Raw genomic sequence first — 24,647 nt, forward strand, 5'->3', positions numbered from 1 at the left:
ATAATTGCTTATGAATCAATTAAACAGTGACATGTTATATTTTAAGCAACTATTTATGTTGTGATGGGCGATTATATCACGGATGATATGTTAAAAACTTATTGAGAAATTGATCATTAATACTTATATGTAGATGTCATATATAAATATTTTGGTCAATATGTTGATTTATATCGATGAAGGTATAACATCATATATTGTGCTATGAAATAGAACATAAGAAGATTTTATGGGTAAAAACTTCCATGAAATTACTTGACAAAGACAAGAATGTTGTCAAAATTTTCAATAGAATTTATCATTTTTATTTTTTTTAATAATTATTTTTAATTTTAATAATACATAAATCATATATTTATGATTTCACAAGTCAACTATAGTTCAACCACTGATCCGACCATCGAACTACAAATCTATCACTTTTCCAATTCAATAATCGATCCGAATATAAATAACGGAAAAATAGCATATGATATTTGATGAACTAGCATAACATGAAAATTCCATTTGAAGTAATATTTGACCAAACTTGTTACTTTTCTGCATCTAGCAAAGAAGAAAATTCAAGATGGATGAAAAACTCAATACAAAGTCATCATTCCAAGTCAAAATACAAGTTCAACAAGGGAATTCAAAACAACTGCTTCAAGACAATAACACATCGATTTCTCAAAGAACAAGATAAGATACTAGACTGAAATCTTAAAGGTCAAATTAATAGTCCCACTCCACATAAAACTTAATCAAGATTTTGGCATTGTTTTCTTATTTTCAAAGAAACAGCTATGCATCTTCATGCTTTAAGATCAGATCTGCAAGTCCCTCCATGTTATTTCTTGCTTGTCACATACTTGGGACTAAAAGCTCACTCCACATGGACCTTTTAGAATGCAACTTAAGGCAGGCAATGACAAATCTTCCTTCTGGAACTGCTCCAAAGATCCAAAGTGGTAATCTGAAGATAAAATTTGCCACATGGTAATCAACGGAATTTGATAGTTAAACCATCTAACTTTAAATTAAATTTAGAACATATTCAACCTATATTTTCTTTTAGGACCAAAACCATTAAAATATATCAAGTTTGGAAAATCAACAATAGTATCAATAAGATGTCACTCAACTGACCTGAACTTGGGCGGACAAAGCCACTCTGCAGTGCTGTCACTTTGAATATGCTTCGCCTTCTCTCTTCTAAAAGTCTCTGCCCCAGAATCACAATTGAATCAACAAAAGATTCAAAACATATTAATCATTTGCAAGAACAAGAAAGCTGGAATATTGAAGTCCTGATGTTGATGAAGACATGTAAAGGAGAATAAGATGAGCATAAGCAAATAAGAATATGAAGATTTTAGTTTGAGTATCCACATTATTCAAAATATGTTACATAACAATAAATAGTCAGTCCAAGAATCCATGATTGTGTGGATAAAATTTCAAACGTATTTGATTAGAAGTATTGGCAAGTGATGCTTCAAGTAATACATACCCATTGCTTTTTGGAAAAAATAAGTTATTGTTGCAGATACTGATTTTCATATGACCTGCAAACCGATGTACTACATGATAAAAATAGTTGCAATTTAGGGGTTAGAAAATTAAATTTCTATTTCAGAGCATTGTAAGGACATCAGCAGGTAAAATTATACCCCTCTGGACTCAAGTAAAAAATATAAAATCAAAGGAAGAAGGCATTTTATGAACAATTCATAAAGAGAGCTGAAATGGTTAGATAGTTGTCAAAAGCCTCTAGTAATGTTGAGAAACTCAGAGCTGAAAGCTTAGGATACTTGCGTTAGATTCAGCATATAATGCATATGAAGTTATAAATCTTACAATAAGTAGATGTGAAATTACAGTTCTTATTGAATAAGTGTGCATAAAGAATATGTTACCTGGGGTCAATCTTCCTTTACTCCTCTTCATATCCTTGCTCGAGACTACTGGCTTTAAAAAAAAAACTTTATATCAGACAAACAGAGTGTCCTACATACTAAAATCTCCAACAGCAAGGCCAGCAAATAGCTTTTGTAGATGTACGATTCTTGAATGTAGTTGAACATAATTCAAAGATCTTAGAATAGTTACAAATATGTGTTCCACAGGGGAGAGTCATCAAATATCGTTTCACTGGGGAGATCATGGCCAAATGTCTTGCATTTAGTGAGAAAATCATAATTGAAAGCCTGCAATGAATATCAATAGATCAGCCCACAGAAAAGAAGTTGAGGCTCATAAATATATATCAAGAAGGCAAGTCTCTTCTTATACCTGGAAAGCTGCTTCCAGTCTTACAGGAAGCAATGTTAACCTCAGAAATTTAAAAATTAAATAATTAGAAATTTTGAAGTACAACTTTGGCTCCTCAATGAATTGGTAACTGAACATTTTTGAAAGAAAATCATTTTCAGCATACAGCATGTACCTGTCTTAAGATGAATTTAATCTAAATTATACTTTTGCAGACCCTTGAGCAGAGTGCCAAGATCTTATGTGCCTTTGGATGCAAAAGGTGGTAAAAAGGATTTAATTGGCCACACATTAGTATTGATCCCTTCAACTGCCAAGTACCAAGAAAGTGTCTCTGGTACCTATTTCCAGACAAAGTCCCAACCCTTGGAAGTGACAACAAAAAATAAAAAAGAAAAAAAAAAAATACAGGTCAAGAAATCATACACATAGAGCTGCTTGGTGCACCAGCCTTATAAACATCAATTGATCATAGGCAGATGCATGAAAGATTCAACATAGGCACCCACTGAGCAAGGGAAATTTAGAAGATTAGATATGAGGATATGTGGAAGCAAAACCAGAGTGATTAAGGATGTACAAATCAGAAAGAAAATAAAAATTGGTATTTAAGCATAACTTTTTTTTTTTTCCTTAAGAAAATTGTTTGCAGGACAGAGCAAGCACCTTCATTACAGAACTTGGTTGTCCACCACAATGTGTGGAATATGAGCTATATGATGCTGATCTTCCCTTGGTCAAAATTGGCACCCATGCTTCAGCAATGGACAGTTCCTGATTGTTAGAAAAGAGAGGGAGTTGTGCAGTGAGAGATCTGTAATTTTTTAAATAGAGGTGAGCAGTTAAGACCTGAGATTTGGTGAGAGGTAAGGGTGCAGGGCATCAAGCATTCCTTTGGGAATGATTCCAAGTCTTCCCATCCAAATGCTGAAATGTCAAGGAACCCTTGTGAAAAGCATCTAGATAATTGAATTTCATTCAAATATATGATATAAAAACTTAGAAAAAGGGCATATCTAACCTCACTTGAATTATTCCTATAGCTGGATACATGATGAATCGGGACAATATGGAAATTCCAATGGAAGTAATATTTGACCTTGTATTGTTCATCTAGCGGCTTTGAAGTGAAACCCTAGAGCAAACTTGTAACTTTTCATCATATAAAACAGAAGCAAATTCTATATGAATGAAGATTAAAATATCATTTACATGTAAATGAATATACACAAAATCAGTAAGTTCAAAATATATGATTCAACAAACACATTACTCAAAGAACAAAATGGGAAATAAAACTACAACCTTCAAGGCTGACAAACCAATTGCTACAATATTTTTCATGGGAGTCTTACTCCATATAAAACTCCAGTGAATCCATCTTTGTCGTTCCTTCTTCTTTGCACATACTTGGAAGTAAAAACTCAAAGCACAAAACTCACAAAAATGAGTTGAAGTCTTCCAAGATAAAATAAAATCTTCAAATCTCACTTGGACCCAAAGGCCCATATATTGCATAGGGAGGCTTTGGCAAAGCTCCCTCCAGGAACTGCTCCAAAGATTCAAAATGCCACCATCTGAAAATAAAAATAGTCACATGTTACTCAGAAGAATTTGACAGTGAAATTCATGTGGGGTTATAGATAATTTTTAGACTTTTAAAAATTTTATTGCAAAACTATGAACTATAAACTGAGAAGGGAACAAAAGCTCAAACCATGCTCCAATCAATAGAATTTAGTTGAGTAGCCATTCTCCAAGTACAGAGTTATTAAAATTCATCTATGGAGGGAGGTGGTATGAGTAGATCCAATTAGTTCACAATTTCTTAGCGCAAAGTCAATATAACAAATAGTGCTATGACACTATTTGATCATGCATCCTTCAAGTATTAATAAGATTCAACTCAACTGACCTGAACTTGGGAGGAACAAAACCATACTCTGCAGTGCTATGACATTGAATATGGTTTGCCTTCTCTCTTCTCCAAGTATCTGCTTCAGAATTACAAATTTAAAAAATGAAAATCAGAGCTCACATTATCATTCACTATTAGTTTACAATCATGTAAATGAGAAGCGGATGAGCGTGACTAGGAGGTGAGGTGTCTAAAATGAACATCTGCAGATTAATTAAAGCTAAAAGAGATGAAAACAACATGTGCACCAAGGAAAATGTTGACATCCAGGTCACTCGGATGCCATATGAACATAGTGAATAAAATTCATCAAAAGATATAACCTCAGGCAGTAAGATTTTTGTTTTAGCTTCAGTAGAATTTAGTATTAGGTTTATCTTGTTTTGAAAATGATGGAACTCCACAAGGTGTCAGTTTATGGAAAGTACGAACCAAAAGAAATATAGTTGTTGCTTTTAGAGAAGAACTAAGATATTACAACAGATGCAGCCTCAGAGAACCTAAAAAATAATGCCTAAAGGATTATTAATTGGAATTATAGAGCATACCCCACTCTCCAACAGAATCGAGCTTTCTGTAGTTTGGATGCAAAAAATCTCTGCTACTTCTAGAAAGAGAGTCTTGACTCTGAACTCAACAAAAAGTGGTCCCATTGGAAAAACCATTGCTAGACAGCTCAAGTTTTTTGAGAAAACTAGAACTAAAGGCCTGCCATGAGATTTCAGTGAATTAGCCAATGGAAATGAACTCAAGGTCCATGATATTATACAAGAAACACAAGTTACTAAATCAGACCTGCAGAGTTTCTTGGCTTTTAATCATCAATTTACTCTAGATGAAATCTAAAGCATTCGGCAAGGCGCTAATTAAGCAAAGGAGTCTGAAAAGATTCCTGATGAAGATATGTTGCATCAGTGAAGAATTATGGATAACCTGAAAGAAAACAAGAAATTATTATAATCATTAGAAAATTTAAAGCATATTTTTCCTATTCATACCCTCTATTTAGTTTAGAAATAAGAATATTATAACCTAATAGCTGGTGAAATTAAATTGGTATTTAACATGTCAGTTTTCCTGAGAAAATTACTTTGAGGACAGAATAAGTAACTGACTATAAATTGGTGTAATACCACCTTCATTACAAAACTTGGTCATCGATCACAATGTGTGGAATGTGAGCTATAAGATGCCAATCTTCCCCTGTCCAAAACTTGCACCGATCTTTCAGCAATGGACAGTCGCGGATTGTTAGAAAAGAAAGGGAGCTGGGTAGCCGCTCTTCTGTCAAAGATTGGAGCTTGGGGCCGTCACAGATCTGTAATTTTCGAAGAGAGGTGAGCAGTTGAAGCCCCATACCGTCCAGGGACATGAGATTTGGAAGACCTGAGATTGTGAGAGAGGTAAGAGAGGGCAGTCCTTGCAGACCCCACTCCACCTGGGATGTGAGTTTGTCGCAGTTTTCAATTGATAGTGAAGTTAGATCGGAGGGAAGACCCTGTATTGGGAATATCAATTCCGGACAATCTTGTAATGTTAATGATTGAAAGCATGCAGCGTTGTGCAGCAGCCACTTGAGATTCTCGCAATAGAAGATTGAATATCGTGAGATGTTGAGAGCTGGCAATTCAATAGACACAAGATTAGGGCACCTTCCGATGTTCAACAAATCAAAAGTTGTAAGATCCCCGCCTGAAATTGAAATGGAGAGGGATTCAAGCCCCTCGAGACGACCGATTTGAATAATAGCCAACCTTGGGAACTTGCCGAGTGGGATATTGAATGAGAGAGAATTGCAAGTACTTCTTATGATAAACAAATGGGCAAGGGAAGGGTGGTGACATTTGAAGAACTCAGGTAGGAGAAACTCTAGTTTCTTACACTCTACGATATGCAATGATTTCAATTCAATGGGTAAACAAATTCTGCACAAGGGTCTGGAAAAAGAACATTTTATGATCCTCAAATCTTCAAGACAAGCGTTGCTTTGCAACATTCCCTCCTCCAGTAGAGACTCCGCAGAGTCGGAATTTGTAATTGAGAGACTCCGCAATAGTGGTGGCAGTTCCTTCCACTGTGAGATGTCACAGCTGCGCGTCGTCAATACACGGATGGCTGGAACCCTTGGAAGTGGAGCCACAAGCTGCTCACATTCTTCAATCTCTAGTTTCGTCAATAAAGGCAGATGGTTTGGTAAGTCCCCAGTTAGCTTGGGACAATTCTTTATATAAAGCTCCTTGAGACAAGGGAATTCTCCACCTTGGCCTCCCAAACACAACCATTCCTTCCATACTGGCATATCCTGAAATGATAGAGCTTTTAAGGATACAAAGGAGGGCTCAGTCCCATAAAACTCAGCGCCCACTCTTTCTATCTCCCCCAACCCCAATATATATAAATGTTTAAGGGAGAGTAGCTGCCCAAGCGGTGGGAAGGTTGACACATTCTTACAATTCCAGAGACGCAGCGACACCATATTCAGAATTGAAGGACCTCCTAACCAGTCTGGAAATTTTGAACCACCATATCCATAAATAGTGAGTCTCTTTAAATTTGAATGAGGTTGTAAGTTGTTGAGGACTATGTATGCTCCATTTTGTTCAACATCACTATCACGATTCCATTCCAGCTCTAACTCATCCAGATGCTGCTTGCCTACCAAATTGGCCTCTGAGGCATCCTTAGCATCAACCACATTCTGCAGCTCTTGAATGACAAGACTCCCACCAATGTGGGAAAGCTCCCTCAACTCTCCAACCCTCGTTCCGCTTTGCTTGCCTACTCTATAGTTACTCAATTTTTGTAAAATTTTTAATTGACCCATTTGACTTGGCATCTCTTTCACTCTGCTACGCCTGATATCAAGATGACGTAAGCTAATCATTTTGCACATCATTTCAGGCAATCCAACAAGACACTCACAAAAATATAATATCAATGTCTGTAAATTATACAAATTACAAACAGATTCAGGTAATCTTTTGATGGGTGTGTAGGTAAGGTCCAAATAGCGTAAATGTGTTAAATTACCAATTGAATCCGGTAAATCCGTTATGTCATAATAACACAACGATAACACTCGTAAATATTGACCTTTCAATAATAAATCATTCCAAACTCTATTACTCAAGTAAAACACTGCACCATACCTACGATTAACTGGATTTCTTGACTTTGAAACCTTGTCAAACCGAGGCCGAGTCCTCAAATCCAATGGCAAGAAGGTCCGAAGACAATGAACTTCACTAAGGGTGTCAAATCTCTCAAAGGAGTCATATTCGCCTCTAAAATATGATGAGTGACGAAGCTTTTCAGGAATTTCATTTATCTTATCATCCTTCAAATGAACACAAACTTTTCCAGAAACAAATCGAGCCAAGTCGCTAATGAGATCATGCATTACAAAATATGATTTGTGGCTACCAGACTTTTGAAAAATGACCTTGATAATAGGTCATAAAAGTACCCATCACCTACCTCTTCCATTGTTTTCTTACCTTTCTCTGATTGTTGCAAAAACCCTTCTGCCATCCACAGTAAAATCAAGTTTTCCTTCTCAAATTGGTAGTCTTGAGGAAAAATAGAACAATATGCAAAACATCGTTTTAGATGTGAAGGAAGATAATAGTAGCTCAAGAATAAGGCAGGAAGAATCGCATTATTTGGTAAATCCCACATTTCACTGCTCAATACATTTTCCCATTCTTTTACTCGAACCTCTGAATATAAGGCACCTCCAAGCGTTTTTGCAGCTAAAGGCAATCCATTACACTTTTTTACAATCTCCTTGCCAATTTCTTCTAGCTTTGGATGTGAACTAGAATCTCCATTTTCAAATGCATGTTTTGCAAATAGGGACCAACAATCTTCAAAGGATAACTGTCCTAAATAATGAATAGAAGCTGAATGCATGACTGCAGCAACCTTCTCGATTCGTGTGGTTACAATAATCTTACTTCCATCTAGACCAGCACAGAATGGAGTTCGCAGCAAACCCCAAATATTATAGTCTTCATTCCAAACATCGTCAAGGACAAGTAAGAATTTCTTCCTGCTAAGTCTCTCCTTCAATTTAAGTTGAAGCAGATTCAAATCATCGTCATCAGACGATTTTCCAGAAGTCCCAGAATCGAATGCCTTAAGAATGGTTTTCGTTATCCTGACAAGATCAAATTCATCTGAAACACAACCCATGCTTTAAGATCAAAATATTCCACCACTCTCCTATCATTATAGACCAGCTGGGTAAGGGTGGTCTTTCCAATACCGCCCATACCCACCAAGGCGATCACACCTATCTTATTCCCACTTGCGTTACGGAACAACAAAAACTCAACTATCTTCTCTTTATCAGCATCCCTACCGTACACCCCAGACTCATCTACCAAGGAAGTCGTCGGCGATCTTTTTGACAAATTTTCTCCAACGCCTTCTTTCAACCCGAGAACATCTTTTTTTTGTGCAAGATATTCTAGTGTGTCAGTGATCTCCTCTACCCTGGACTCGATCCCCTCACCAAAGATGATGTTCCGTACCTGAGATTGAGAATCAGACTCCATCTTGCATCGTAAAGCTTCAGTGGTGATATCATCCACCAGGTCCTCCGCATCATACACAGCATCTTTCAGCTCATCCATCCAATCTTTGACATCTGAATTCGTGATTTGCTTGCCCTCGGCGTCATTCAGCACTGCCTTAACTGCCAGCAATTTCATCTTCAACTCCCTTCGGAGCGTAGCACTGAGTTTCTGTCCTCGGAGGAAGGTGCGGACCTCGGGAGAATCCATCCGATTAAGTAGAACTTTGAGAGAAGCCGAGAGAAGTGCTCCTCCTCCTGCTACAGCCCCGGCCATGTCTGTTGGTCTGCAAGGGAAGTGAATAGTGGATCAGAGAAGAATGAAAGAAAGCAGATGCAAAGCAATGAGCAAGCGCCTGATCCTTGGATAGAAGAAAGAGGAAGGTGAAGACGGTGGCCTATCAACTAAAGCCAGATGTACAGATGAATTCACATGGATTGCAATTTGATCCCTCCCTTGTGAATAAATAAGAAAATATACACGAAGCTGAGGACCATGTTTGAATTTTCGGATATAACATAATATAAGATAAAAGAAAGTATATTATACTTTAGTGTTTGGTTAATAATAAGATATGATAACTTATAACATCATGTTCTATATTCAATTAATTATAAGACTGAATAAGTGGTGGGATGTGTCATAATAGATTCTAAAATTTGTTTAAATTTTATTTTTATATTAATTTTGAGTTTAATTTTATTAATAAATTTTAAATTCTGATTATATGTGTTTTTTGACTCACTTATCCTTTAATTCTTAATTTTTATTATTTTATTTTTATTTTTATTTTATTTGTTATTATTATTATTATATTATTTATTTTTTATTTTTTTATTTTTTATTTTCTCTCTCCTCACTACTTTTCTTCCTCCACCAACCCTCACCATCTTCACTCTTCCTCATTTTTTATTTTCTTTTTCTTTTTTTATTTCTTTTTCCCCCTACCCCCCTCTCTCACCCTTTTTTACCTCTTTTCCCCTTGCTCCTACGGTTGCCCTCCCACTCTTTTTTAGCAATTTTTTTCTTCTCCTTCGAACTCTACCCCGTGACGACCCAACTCCCCCACACAGCAGTAGCCTCTCCATTTCTCTTCTCATCCCCCCATTTTCTCCATTTTTTGTTTCACACGGACCGCCGGGGCCCCCCACTTCTTCTTCCCCATTTTTCTTTTTTTTTTCCCATTCCCAGGGTGGACGGTCGGCCCCCAATTCCATTCTTTTTCTTCTTCCCCATTTTTCTTTTTTTTTTTTCCTCCAGCCCTTTCTCTCCCCATAAACTCCCACATGGGCCTGCATTTTTTTGCTCCATTTTTTTCTCCTCTATCTTCCCTTACTCCCATACGGCCGAAGCCCCCGTTCTTTTTCAGTTTTTTTTTCACTCCCTCCAATTCCTAACAGTCGGCCGATCTGCCCATCTCCTCTGCTCCTTTCTTCCATTTTTATTTTTTTTATTTTTTTTTTTCCACTTGCTAACTCCCACACACACCGGCCCTAGACTTTTTTTTTTGCTTCTCCATTTTTTTCTCCATCTTCTTCTTCCACACACTGCCACATGCACCCTCATTTTTTCCTTCTATTTCTTTTTTTTTTTTTCATTTCTTTTTATTTACCATCAAACCCATCTCCATATTCATGGCCGGTTAACGTCATTTCCGGCAGTTGGGATCACCTCCCCTTCCACCCATTTTTTCCTACATTCGGTTATTATTATTATTATTATTATTATTATTATTTATTTGCGATGGTTTGTGATTTTAGGTTTAATTTATTTAGTTATTTATTTTTTAAATTGAGTTTGATTTTGATCGTGATTTGTGATTTTAGGTTTAATTTATTTAGTTATTTATTTTTTATATTAAGTTTGATTTTGACCGTGATTTGGGGTACTATTTTTGTGTTTTGGGCTTGTATATTTATTGGATATTAAATTAGGCTTAATTTTGGTTGTAAATTTAAGTTTGTTTATTAAATTAGGTTTGAATTATGAGATATTAAATTTAGGTCTAATTGAATTTATTTTAATTTATTATATTTGCTTGTATTTTAGTAATTAATTAAAAAAAATTGTACTATGACTATTGACATGAGAATATTTTTGTTGGGTTATATTTGTTAATTTTGACCAGTTTTTAATTAGTGAAATTTATAAGACTAATTTGAAATTTGAATTTGAATATTTGTTTGGAATTTTGTATATTTTTAAATATTTATATTTGGGTTATTTTTGTTTTTACATTGACCATTTTGCAAGTTTGTTGGTTGAGTGCCGACACATGGAGCACGGAACTTCATGAAAGAAAATTGATAATCAAAAAGTTTTATGAAGACATTGAGCTTATTGTAAGTTTATTTTGATACAGATTTAATTTCTCACTTTTATTTGGCTTTATTTTTATTAGTTCTTATAAATTTTTGTTTGTAATATATTTATCGATGGTGTTTAGAATTGAACATCCAACAAATTAAAAATATATTTATTGAATGTGTATAGAATTGAACATCCAATAAATTAAAAATTTTGTTTAAATGAGAGAAAGAATTTAGTAAATATATTTTAATAAAATAATAATTTTAAAATACTCTTCTTAATAAAAGAAAGTTTTTTTCATTATTAATAAAAATTAAAAAAAAAATGTTTTTAGAAAAAAAAATGTTTTTAATAGAATTTGAAAATTTCTTTTTAATAATGATTGTCCAAAAATTTCTTTGTTTAATAAAAATTGTTTAAAAATTGTTTTGTAAATAAAGTTGTCCCAAAAATTAATTTTTAATAAAATTGTCCAAAAAATATTTTTTTAAATGAATTCTTTTTCCTTAATTAAAATGGAATTAAAAGTATTTTTAAGAAATAAATGATTTATTTATTATTTATTTTTAATTAAAATTTCTTTTACAAATAAAGTTATGTCTTTTAAGTAATTTGTATAAATCACTTAAATGAAAACAAATTGAAATAATTTTGTAAATAAAATTATAAAAATTCATTATTTTCTAGTAAAAGTAAATAAAAATAATTTTTGCACCCAAATTAAAATTTGTAATAAATTCTTTGAATACAATAAATGTAAATAACTTTTTTGAAAATTAAATACAAATGAAATTGAGAAAATAAATTTATTTTTTTTGTAAATAAATAAATTGAAATCATTAATTCAAAATCATTTTTAATAAAATCCTTTGAAATTTCTTGAAAACTATTTTTTTTTAATATCCTTTTTTTAGTTCAATAAATCATTTTGCATAATTCTATTATTATTTATTATGTATATTTTTGTAATTACATTTCATCATTATTTTTATGCATATTGATTTTCACTATTTGCTTGATTATTTTTCTTGGTATCCATAATTAATTAATTGATTGTCACAATACCCTTAATTTGTTTAGTAGAAACCGTGTGTATACAGACTTAAAGGGATGCTACAACTCACCACTGTACCTTTACAATAAGTAATTTTTAATGTTTTTCCTTCAGAAGTCAGACTTAGGGTTTTTATTTCTTATTTTGTTTTTCCTTTAAAAAAAATAAAACAAAAATAAATAGTGATTCCAAGTTTTTTTTAAAAAAATCAAATTTTCACAAATAAATAAAAACAAGTTTAACCATCAACTAGGAACTCATCATGCGAAAATGCGGGGTCCACAATCATCCTTTTTTTTTTTTTCATCTCTTTTACATAAAATATTTTAATCTCATAATAAGATATGAGATATATATGTCTCATGTATCAAAAATTTATTTTTTATTTTTTAATATATTTATTTTATAAAATAAGTTTTTTATTATAAATTAAATTTATGATTAAAAAATAAAAACTAAAAAAAATATTTTATAAAATAATATTAATATATGATATATAAATTATTTTTATATATTAAATAACATAATAATAAAATATTTATAAAATTTAAATATTTTAATCATAAATATTGTTAAACATAAATAGAAAATATTTGAATGTGATATAATTTTTATTTTAATTGAAAATAATTTATATTTTATATTTTTTTATTTATTTTGTAAATTAAATATAAATATAATATAATATAGCATATCCATTGCATATGCTACTTTAAAATATCATATTCATAATATATGTATATCTAAAAATATCATATCTTTCTACAATATAAATATCTTATCTAATGGGATATGATTCATATCATATCCTACCAATCAAACGTAGCTTATACATATTTCATTTCTTAGGACCCCAATCTATATGGTAATTAGTAAACTCAACAACACGCTTTTGGACTAATAATAAAATGGGACAATTGTGTTTTGGACCTAGTTGAGCCAAAAAATTAAGTTTTGATCCATATAAGTTTACTATTTAAGCCCAAGATCTAGGGGAAGTGTAAAAATTGTGAAGAAAAATATGGAATTTTTAAAATTCCAAAAATGACATTTATTAACTATGAAAAAAAGAGTAAAAAAATATTAATTTAAAATTTTATTCATTTTTTAAACCTCAATAAATTTTAATTTAACTTAGTGATTTGGAAAAAAAATATACTATTTTCCAAAAAAATAAAAATAAATTATTATTATTATTATTTAAAAATCAAACATATTGGAAAATATATTTTTTTTAAATTATGTATGTAAAAAATAACTAAAAATATGTCAAAATTATTTTTTAAAATGATATATTTTTAGAATATTTTTTTTAAAAAAATAGTTTTCTAAAAATAATAAATTTTCAGAATAATTATTAAAAAAATTAAAATAAAAAAGTTTATCAAACATTGTGGTAGAAAATATTCAAAATAGTTTTAAAGGGTATATTGATCTCTTCATATTTTATATCGTTCCTATCAATTATGTAATTTTTATACGTCAAATCTTAATTTTTGGGCGTAATCCGATCTAAAACACAATTATCCCTAATAAAATTATTGATTTTCGGTTTTTTGGATGCTTCAAATGTTGAAAAGGTCTTCCCCTTCAATCACTACCTTTGAATAGTCTATAATATTGACAAAATCACCCTTGTCAGTTGTAAAATGTTGAAAAGAGACCCTTGAATATTATCCACTACAAAAAATGATAGAGATAGAAGGGAATGTGGGACCCTTTGGAAGAAGAAAAGAATGTTGAAAATGGTTGTCTGTCGGTTCATATATCCAAGTTGCAAGAATTAGTGGAAGAATTATTGGCCAAGAAGATACAATGTTCCTGTTGAGGTTGGCTTACCCACTCTTAGGAAAAAAACAAGAGTCTATCTCATTGTGCGATTAAAAAACACTTTTTTATTTTCAAAATTCAAAAATTGTTTTTAAAATTTCATAACAATGACCATTGTTTTTTATTTTTAATTTTTAAAAATAAAGTGAAATAGAAACATGTTTTAAAGAATTTCCATTAGTTTTTAAAAATAAAATAAAAAGATAAATAAAATTTAAAGAAATATTTAAAAAGTAATTTAAAATTTAAAATCCGATTTAATTAGTACTAGAAAGTCAGAGAACTCAATAACATTGAAAAGTCATTGATTACAATTTATTTAAAAAAATCACCAGACAAATAAACTTCAAATCAAGAAAAACTTAATTCATTGTTTTTACTAATAGTTGAGAATTTTTTATTTTAAAAAAGAAAACATTAAAACTCAAATTGTGGTCCAATTAATATTAAAAAAATTTTAAATACAAAATTTTAAAAAAAAATTAGTCTAAAAGGAAGAATCATATTTTTTTCAATTTTTTTACTAAGAAAATTAACTATAAATTAAACAAGATTTAATACATTAGATTCATTAATGAGTCTAATATTTTTTAAAAATAATTTTAAACTCATATAATAAACCCATTAATACAAAAAATCTATAAGTAAAAATTGGTTTATAATGATTATATTAATTTTTTTTTAACACATAATTATATTTTTATATATTTTCTCAGTAAAGAAATGAACTTAAAATCAAGCGACACACTTTATATTAATTTATTAATGACTTTAACAATTTTTAAAGAAAATAATTTGGTATTCAAAAAATCGATATAATTAATTGTAGATTCAATTAAAGTATTCCAAAATAATTTTTTTCATAATGGAATACTAAATTTGTACATATAATAAAAAACTTGGCTAATCTATATGTTAAAAAGGAAAATTGAACTTTATTTATTATTCATTTTAAATAAAGTATTATTAATTATTATTATTTTAAATTATTATTGTTTATTCTTAAAAAAAAAAACCAATTATACTTTTACAATATCCATAATTTTGTAATATATACTAAAAAAAAATACATTTTATAAAAAAATTTAAAATTTATTATTTTATTATAATATTAATTTTCATGTTTTAATAAAATTATTTAGTTTTAATTTATTTATAATTACAAAACTATTTTTACTTTTAATAAGTGAAAATAGTTCATGTCAAATTATTTTTTACTATTCAAAAACAAAATTTAGAAAAAAGAGGTTGTGTCAACTTGGTTTTTATTATTTGAAAATAAAATTTAATAAAAAATATGTTGTATCAACTTTCTTTAGGTATTTGAAAATAAAATTTAAGGTAAAATAAGTCAGTGTTAACCTTTTTTTTTTTTAATAAATAAAATCTAAAGAAAAATGGGCATTGGGGGATTCAACTCTTATTCCTATGATACAAAATTATTCTGTTGAGTCTCTTCTTGTTTTCTTTCTTTCCATTTTCTTCTTTTCTTTTTTTGTTTAAGATTTTGGATATTTGAATGTTTCTTTGCAAATCCTTCAAAATTAAAGAATGCATTCATGAACTCCAATTCGTGGCCTAGAGGATCCACTTGAAGGCACACCCTCTACCTCTACCACCACCGGCACCACTTGAAGACTCCCACTAATGCCGGAAAGCTCCCTTAACTCTCCAACCCTTGTCCCACTTTGCTTGCCCGCTCTATAGTTACTCAACTTTGTAAAGTTTTTTCATAGACCGATTTGATTTGGCATCTCTTTCACTCCACTATACCTAATATCAAGATGATATAACCTAATCAATTTACATGTCATTGTAGGCAATTCAACAAGAGAATCACAACAATATAGTATCAATTTTTGTAAGTAATACAAACTACACATTGATTCAGATAACCTTTTGATGGGTACATAGATAAGGTCTAAATAGCACAATGACAACACTCCTAAATATTAAACTTTAAGCAATAAATCATTCCAAACTCTGTTACCGAAGCAAAATCATAGAAGATTTCTACACCCATCCAATGGATGCATAACCTTTGAAACCTTATCGTATTGAGACCAAGTTCTCAAATTCAGTGGTAAGAAGGTCCGAAGACCATTAACTTCATTAACGGTCCTAAATCTCTTAGGCCATATTTGGTATATTGGAATAAAGAATGAGAATGAAAATTTTCTTTTCATTTCTATTTCTCCTTGAATGGAACGAATTTGGCAATTCCAATTCTTATGTTTGGATGCATATAACAATGCAAGGTTGAAATGATTATTTGTTTTCATATCTTGAAAACAAGGACTCTGATTCAAGTCGAACTATTAAATTGGCCCAAAAGCCCAACTTGCACCAACGTCACCTTGAGGAGGATAAAAGAAATCAGAAATGCTAAAAGAGGTTGGATTGGAAGTGATTTGCATATGATGTAAACTCTTCTATATACCAAAAAGCAGAAACAGGGCTTATCTAACCTCACTACAAGTAAAATCCTAGAGCAAAATTATGACTTTTCAGCATACATCAGAGAATCAAATTCCACATGAATGAAAAAGAAAACATCATTTACATGTATGTATATACACAAAGTCAATAGTAAGTTCAAAATATATGATTCAACAGACACATTCCTCAAAGATCCAATGGGAAACAAAACTATAACCTTCAAGGTGGACAAACCAATAGCTACAATATTTTTCATGGGAGTCTCACTCTATATAAAACTTCTATAAATGGATCGTTGTTGTTGCTTTCTTTCTTCTTTGCACAGACTTGGAAGTAAAAGCTCAAAGCTAAAAAACTCAAAAAAAATGAGTTGAAGTCTTCTAAGAGAAAATAGAATCCTCAAATCTCATTTGCAACCAAAGGCCCATGTATTGCATAGGGAGGCTTTGGCAAAGCTTCCTCCTGCAACTGTTCCAAGGATTCAAAATGCTACCGTCTGAAAATAAAAATGGTTACATGACAATCAGTTGAATCTGACATTCAAATTCATAGGGGGTTATAAATACTTTTTAGACTGAAAATTTTATAGCACTATACTTGAGTAAGGAAGAAAAGCTCAAATCGTGCTCCAATATATAGAATTTAGTTGAGTAGCATTGCTATGACTTTGAATGTGGTTTGGCTTCTCTCTTCTCCAAGTATCTGCCTCAGAATCACAAATTTAAAAGAAGAAAATTCAGAGCTCGCATTATTGTTTGTAAGTACAAGAAAAGCTTGAATATGGAAATTAAACGGTAGCATCCATGCTCAACTAATGTAGTACAATTATGATTCTTTTCCTATTAGTGACGTAAAAAAATCAAAGGTTAATGACAGTAATTAAATGGGAAGGAAATGAGCAAAGACTAGGAAGTGGTGGCCTGCCAGAAGCTGAAGATTTTGAGTTTGAGGTGTCTAAACTGAACATCTACAGATTAATTAAAGCTGAAAGAGATGAAAACAATGATTACATGCACTAAGGAAAATGTTAACATCTACATTGCTCAGATGTCATACGAACATGGTGAATAAAATTATTAAGGGCAGAACCTCAGGTAGTAAGAGTTTTATTTTAGCTTGAGTTGACTTTACAATTTGGTTTATTGTGTCTTGAAAATGATGGAACTCCACAATGTGTTAGCTTATTGAAAGTATGAATCAGAAGAAACATACCTGTTGTTTCTAGAGAAGAACCCAGATATTAACACAGAGAACCTGAGAAATAAAGCAATTGAAATGTCTTACTAATTGGAATCATAGAGCATGCTGCATACTCCACTCTCCAACAGAGTTGAGCTTTCTCTAGTTCCTCAGGCAGAGCACCAATCATGAGCCTTTGGATGCTAAAAAATATCTGCTACAATCTTCCAGAAAGGGAGTCTTTGAACTCACAATAAGAAGTGGTCCCATTGGAAGGATTGTTGCTAGATAGCTTGAATTTATTGAGAAAACTAGGATCAAAGGCCTTCCATGAGTTTCGGTGAATTAGCCAATGAAAACGAATCCAAGGTCCATAAAATTATACAAGAAATGCAAGTTACTAAATCAGACCTGCAGAGCTGCTCGGCTTTTAAGTTAGCATCAATTGACTCTGGATGAAATCTGAACTGAAGCATTTGACAAGGCATTATTGATTAAAAGAAGATTCCTTATGAGGATATGAAGCATCAATTTACAAGAGTGAAGAATCACTAATAACCTGAAAGAAGCAAGAAATTATTATAATAATTAGAAAATTTAAAGCATATTTTTCCTATTTATGATGGATCAAATTAAAATTGGTATTTAAGCATGTCAGTTTTCCTGAGAAAATTACTTTTAGGACAGAACTGGTACTTAACTAAAAATTCGTGTAATGTTACCTTCATTACTGAACTTGGTCATTGGTCACAACATATGGAATGTGAGCTATATGATGCCAATCTTCCCCTGTCCAAAACTTGCACTGACCTTTCAGCAATGGGCAGTTCTGGATTGTTAGAACAGAAAGGGAGGTGGGCAGCAGCTCTTCCGTCAAGGATTGGAGCTTGGGGCAGTCATGGATCTCTAATTTTTGGAGAGAGGTGAGCAGTTGAAGCCCCAAACTATTCAGGGACCTGAGATTTGGAAGACCTGAGATTTTGAGAGAGGGAAGAGAGGCCAGTCCTTGCAGGTCCCACTCCACCTGGGATGTAAATTTGTCGCAGTTTGTTATTGGGAATGTCAATTCAGGACAACCATGTAATGTTAAAGACTGAAAGCATGCATTGTTGTGCACCATGCTCAACTATTGTGATTATCTTACCATTAACAAAGTAAAGCTCAAAGGTGGATGACAATCATGTAAATGAGAAGGAGATGGCATGCCAGAAGATGAAGATTTTGAGTTTGAGTTGCCTAAATTGAACATCTGCAGATTAATCAAAGCTGAAAGAGATGAAAACAATATGTAGACTAAGGAAAATGTTAACATCTAGATTGCTTAGATGCCATATGAACATACTGAATAAAATTCATGAAAGACAGAACCTCAGGCAGTAAGATTTTTGTTTTAGCTTCAGTAAAATTTAGTATTAGGTTTATCTTGTGTTGAGAATGATGGAACTCCACAATGTGTCAGCTTATGAAAAGTGCAAATCAAAAGAAACATACCTGTTGTTTTTAGAGAAGAACTAAGATATCAATGCAGATGCGGCCTCAAAGAACCTAAAAGATAATACATATGAGATTATGAATATTGTAATTTGTAGCTTAGTTAAACCAAATCAATTGAAATGTCTCACTAATTGGAATCATAGAGCCTGCTGCATACTCCACTCTCCAACAGACTTGAGCTTCCGTTGTTCCTCCAGCAGGGTATCAACTCATGAGTCTTTGGATGCAAAAAATCGTCCAAAAACAGAGTCATGAATCTCAACTCAGAACAAAAGAATGGTCCCATTGGAAATCATTGCTAGACAGCTAGAATTTGTTGAGAGAACGAGGATCGAAGGCCTGCCATCAGATTTCAGCAAATTAGCCAATGAAAACATATTCGAGGTCCATAAAATTATACAAGAAACACAATTACAAAATCAGACCTGCAGAGCTGCTTGGCTTTTAAGCAACAATTCACTCTAAATGAAATCTGAAGCATTTGACAAGGCACCAATTAAGCAAGGGAGTCATAAAGGATTCCTTATGAAGATATGTTGATCAGAGCCAGAGTGAAGCATCACAGATGACCTGAAAGAAAGCAAGAAATTGTTATAATAATTAGAAAATTGAAAGCATATTTTTCGTAGTTATAATGGATCAAATCAAAATTGGTATTTATGTTAGTTTTCCTGAGACAATCATTTTTAGGATAGAACAAGTACCTGACTATAAATTGGTGTAATGCCACCTTCATTACAAAACTTGGTCATCGATCACAATGTGTGGAATGTGAGCTATATGATGCCAATCTTCCCCTGTCCAAAACTTGCACCTATCTTTTAGCAATGGGCAGTTCTGGATTGTTAGAACATAAAGGTTGGTGGGCAGCTGCTCTTCTGTCAAGGATTGGAGCTTGGGGCAGTTACAGATCTGTAATTTTTGAAGAGAGGTGAGCAGTTGAAGCTCCAAACTATCAAGAGACCTGAGATTTGGAAGATCTGAGATTTTGAGAGAGGTAAGAGAGTGAAGTCCCTGTAGACCCAACTCCACTTGGGATGTGAGTTTGTTGCAGTTTGTAATTGTGAGTGAAGTTAAGCTGGAGGGAAGACCCTGCATTGGGAATATCAATTTCGGGCAATCATGTAATGTCAACGATTGAAAGCATGCAGCTTTGAGATTCTTGCAACAAATAGACACAAGATTAGGGCACCCACAGATGTACAACAGATTGAAAGATGTAAGATCCTCGTCTGACATTGAAATGGAGAGGAATTCAAGCCCCTCGAGATAGTGGATACCGAGATAGACGCCCCTCGGGAAGTTGCCAAGTGGGAGGGATAAGAACGAATTGCAAGTACCGTTGGAGATGTACAACCATTCAAGGAAAGGGTGGTAACATTGGAAGAACACAGGTAAGAGAAACTCAAGTTTCTTAGACAGTTCTATATACAATGATTTCAAAGTAATGGGTAAACAAACTCTGCCCAAGGGTCTGGAAAAAGAACAATTTCTGATTGTCAACTCTCGAAGACAAGTATTACTTCGCAACATTCCCTCCTCCAGTAGGGACTCCAAAGAGTCGGAATTTTGAATTTCGAGATCCTGCAGTAGTGGTGGTAGTTCCTTCCACTGTGAGATGTCACAGCTGCGCGTCGTCAATACACGGATGGCTGGAATTCTTGGAAGTTGAGCCACAAGCTGCTCACATTGTACAATCTCTAGTTTCGTTAACAAAGGCAGATGGTTTGGTAAGGCTCCTATTAGCTTGGGACACCTCTCTATATAAAGCTCCTTGAGACTAGGGAATTCTCCACCTTGACCTCCTAAACACAACCATTCCTTCCATTTTCGCATACCCTGAAATGATAGAGATTTTAGGGATACAAAGGAGGGCTTAGTTGAGGAAGAATCAGTCCCATAAAACTCAGCACCCACCCTTTCTATCCCCTGCAAACGCCATATATGTAAATGTTTAAGAGAGGGTAACTGCCCAAGCGGTGGGAAAGCTGACACATTGGTACAACCCCAGAGACGTAGGGACACCATATTTAGAATTGAAGGACCTCCTAACCAATCTGGAAATCTTGAACCACCATACATATGAATAGTGAGTCTCTTTAAGTTTGAATGAGGTTGTAAGTAGTTGAGCACTATGTCTGCTCCATTTTGTTCAACACCACTATCGTCATTCTGTTCCAACTCTAACTCATCACTACTATCGTCATTCCCTTCCTCATCACCACTATCATCATTCCCTTCCAACTCTAACTCATCACTACTATCGTCATTCCCTTCCTCATCACCACTATCGCCATTCCCTTCCAACTCTAACTCATCACTACTATCGTCATTTCCTTCCAACTCTAACTCATCACCTCTATCATGACCCCATTCCAACTCTAACTCATCCAGGTACCGCATGCCTGCCAAATTGGCCTCTAAGGCATCCTTAGCATCAACTACATTCTGCAGCTCTTGAATGACAAGACTCCCACCAATGTGGGAAAGCTCCCTCAACTCTCCAACCCTTGTCCCACTTTGCTTGCCCACTACATAGTTACTCAATTTTTGTAAACTTTTTAATTGACCCATTTGACTTGGCATCTCCTTCACTCTGCTATGCCTGATATCAAGATGACGTAAGCTAATCAATTTGCACATCATTTTAGGCAATTCAACAAGCCATTCACAATGATATAATATCAATGTTTGTAAATTATATAAATTACAAATTGATTCGGGTAACCTTTTGATGGGTGTGTAGGTAAGGTCCAAATAGCGTAAGTGTTCTAAATTACCAATTGAATCTGACAAATCCGTTATCTCATAGTAACACAATGACAACACTCGTAAATATTGAACTTTCATCAATAAATCATTCCAAACTCTAGTACTCAAGTGAAGCTCTACAACAAGCCTACTACCACTTGGATATCTATTCTTTGAAACCTTATCATCACGAGACCAAACCTCCAAATTCAATGGTAAGAAGGTCCGAAGACCATTAACTTCACTAAGGGTCTCAAATCTCTCAAAAGAGTCATATTCACTTCTAAAATATGATAAGTGGCGAAGCTTTTCAGGAATTTCATTCATCTCACCATCATTCAACTGAACACAAACTTTTCCGGAAATAAGTTGAGCCAAATCATTGATGAGATCATGCATTACAAAATAGGATTTGTGGCTACCGGACTTTTGAAAAAATGACCTTGATAATAGGTCATAAAAGTACCCATCACCTACCTCTTCCATTGTTTTCTTGCCTTTTTCTGATTGTTGCAAAAACCCTTCTGCCATCCACAATAAAATCAAGTTATCCTTCTCAATTTGGTAGTCTTTAGGAAAAATAGAACAATATGCAAAACATCGTTTTAGATGTGAAGGAAGATAATAGTAGCTCAAGATTAAGGCAGGAAGAACTGCATTATTTGGTAAATCCCACATTTCACTGTTCAATACATTTTCCCATTCTTTTACTCGAACCTCTGAGTATAAGGCACCCCCAAGGGTTTTTGCAGCTAAAGGCAATCCATCACACTTTTTTACAATCTCTTTGCCAATTTCTTCTAGCTTTGGATGTGGACTAGAATTTCCATTTTCAAATGCATGTTTTGCAAATAGGGACCAGCAATCTTCAGAGGATAACTTTGCCAAATGATGAGTATGAACTGAATGCATGACTGCTGCAACCTTATTGATACGTGTAGTTACAACAATTTTACTTCCATATAGACCAACATTGAATGGAGTTTGTAGCGAATCCCAATCATTATAGTCTTCATTCCAAACATCATCAAGGACAAGTAAGAATTTCTTCCTGGTAAGTCTCTCCTCCAATTTATGTTGAAGCAGATTCAAATCATTGTGATCAGAAGTCCCAGAATCGATTGCCTTAAGAATGGTTTTCGTTATCCTGACAAGATCAAATTCATTTGAAACACAAACCCATGCTTTAAGGTCAAAAAATTCCACCACCCTCCAATCATTATACACCAGCTTAGCAAGTGTGGTCTTCCCAATACCGCCCATACCCACCAGCGCGATCACACTTATCTTATTCCCACTTGCATTATGGGACAACAAATATTTTACTATCTCCTCTTTATCACCATCCCTACCGTACACCCCAGACTTATCTACCAAGGAAGTGGTTGGCCATCTTTTTGACCAATTTTCTCCAACGCCTTCTTTCAACCCGAGAAAATCTTTTTCTTTTGCAAGATTTTCTAGTGTGCCAGTGATCTTCTCTACCCTGGACATGATACCCTCACCGGAGATGATGTTCCGTACCTGAGTTTGAGAATCAGACTCCATCTTGCATCGTAAAGCTTCAGTGGTGATATCATCCAGCAGGTCCTCCGCATCATACACAGCATCTTTCAGCTCATCCACCCAATCTTTGACATCTGAATTCGTGATTTGCTTGGCCTCGGCGTCATTCAGCACTACCTTAACTGCCAGCAATTTCATCTTCAACTCCCTTAGGAGCGTAGCACTGAGTTTCTGTCCCTGGAGGACGGTGAGGACGTCACGAGAAGCCATCCGATCAAATAGAACTTGGAGAGAAGCCGAGAGAAGTGCTCCTCCTCCTGCTACAGCCCCGGCCATGTCTGTTGGTTTGCAAGGGAAGTGAATAGTGGATCAGAGAAGAAGGAAAGCAAGCAGATGCAAAGCAACGAGGACGAGCCTGGGCCTGGGGATAGAAGATGAAGACGGTGGCCCATCAATTAAATGCCAAATTTACAGATGAATCCACATGGGTTGCAATTTGATCCCCCCCTTATGAATAAATAAGAAAATATGCATCAACCTTATACATATTTAACAATTGAATAATAAAAATTTATATATATATATATATATATATGTGTGTGTGTGTTGTTATTGATATTTTCATCCATAATTCTTATTATGTCATGAAAAAATACTTTTTTATTTTTAAAATTCAAAAATTGTTTTTAAAATTTCATAACATTGACAATTGTCTTATATTTTTAATTTTAAAAAATAAAGTGAAATTAAAAAAAAAAACGTTTTTAAAGAATTTCCACTAATTTTTAAAAACAAAATAAAAAGATAAAAAAATTTAAAGAAATATTTAAAAATAATTTAAAAATGCTTTTACAAAATAAAATTTGAAAAATTATTTCAAAAAACAACTTAAGCTTTTTGTATTTTATAAACATCCTTATTTTTGTAAAACATTAAAAAATCGTTTTGTTTATGTTGTTAAACTTAATTAAAAACGGTTTCTGAAAACAATTGTCCGAAAATATCATCCAAACGATCCTTAGATAGAAGAAAGAGATAGATGAAGACGGTGGCCTATCAACTAATGGCAAAAGTCCACATGGATTCATTTTCTACCGACCCATATCGTATGGGTTGCAATTCGGTCCCTGCCTTGAAAATAAATAAGAAAAATATACATCAACCTTATACATATTTAATTTCCAGGACCTGTAATCTGCATGGTAAACTCAACATCAGGGTTTTGGGGCAAACTCTGGGATTTTGGTTTGTGATATGAATGGCACTGCAACTTGGCCATTCAATACTATCTAACATTAAGACACCTTTGAATAGTCTATAGAATTGACTAAATCGC

The 24,647-nt window shown here is 33.2% G+C and overlaps 3 protein-coding genes and 1 pseudogene across 13 annotated transcripts; all 4 read right to left on the bottom strand.

Annotated features, from left to right (window-relative positions):
* Positions 1-518: 518 nt before the first annotated feature.
* On the bottom strand, positions 519-2,672 carry LOC117926619. The gene is made up of 6 exons (XM_034845785.1): positions 2,275-2,672; positions 2,092-2,189; positions 1,899-1,946; positions 1,493-1,562; positions 1,129-1,194; positions 519-955 (listed from the first exon to the last, which is right to left on the bottom strand). The coding sequence occupies exons 2-6, from the start codon at positions 2,177-2,179 to the stop codon at positions 844-846; spliced, it is 384 nt and encodes a 127-aa protein (XP_034701676.1). The 5' UTR covers positions 2,180-2,189; positions 2,275-2,672; the 3' UTR covers positions 519-843.
* A 1,061-nt stretch (positions 2,673-3,733) lies between these two features.
* Positions 3,734-7,571, bottom strand: LOC117925924 (putative disease resistance protein At3g14460). Its single transcript, XM_034845034.1, has 5 exons — positions 7,321-7,571; positions 5,322-7,026; positions 4,720-4,798; positions 4,169-4,247; positions 3,734-3,830 (listed from the first exon to the last, which is right to left on the bottom strand). Exons 1-5 carry the CDS (start codon positions 7,569-7,571, stop codon positions 3,734-3,736), a joined length of 2,211 nt encoding a protein of 736 aa, XP_034700925.1.
* On the bottom strand, positions 7,475-9,166 carry LOC117926618 (annotated as a pseudogene).
* Positions 9,167-16,479: 7,313 nt separating this feature from the next.
* LOC117926617 (putative disease resistance RPP13-like protein 1) lies at positions 16,480-23,788 on the bottom strand. Of its 11 annotated transcripts, none has more exons than XM_034845778.1 (9): positions 19,759-23,788; positions 19,480-19,624; positions 19,212-19,393; positions 19,052-19,105; positions 18,705-18,809; positions 18,283-18,584; positions 17,594-18,119; positions 16,979-17,083; positions 16,480-16,877 (listed from the first exon to the last, which is right to left on the bottom strand). In XM_034845778.1, the coding sequence occupies exon 1, from the start codon at positions 23,645-23,647 to the stop codon at positions 19,790-19,792; it is 3,858 nt and encodes a 1,285-aa protein (XP_034701669.1). In that variant the 5' UTR covers positions 23,648-23,788; the 3' UTR covers positions 16,480-16,877; positions 16,979-17,083; positions 17,594-18,119; positions 18,283-18,584; positions 18,705-18,809; positions 19,052-19,105; positions 19,212-19,393; positions 19,480-19,624; positions 19,759-19,789. The 11 variants fall into 11 exon arrangements, with proteins under 11 accessions (XP_034701669.1, XP_034701665.1, XP_034701675.1 ...); XM_034845774.1 differs by having other exon boundaries at positions 19,183-19,393; XM_034845784.1 differs by having other exon boundaries at positions 17,594-17,635; positions 17,972-18,022; positions 19,052-19,393.
* Positions 23,789-24,647: the final 859 nt, after the last annotated feature.

The sequence above is a fragment of the Vitis riparia genome, chromosome 12 (genome assembly GCF_004353265.1).
Source record: "Vitis riparia cultivar Riparia Gloire de Montpellier isolate 1030 chromosome 12, EGFV_Vit.rip_1.0, whole genome shotgun sequence".
NCBI classification, from domain to species: Eukaryota; Viridiplantae; Streptophyta; class Magnoliopsida; order Vitales; family Vitaceae; genus Vitis; species Vitis riparia.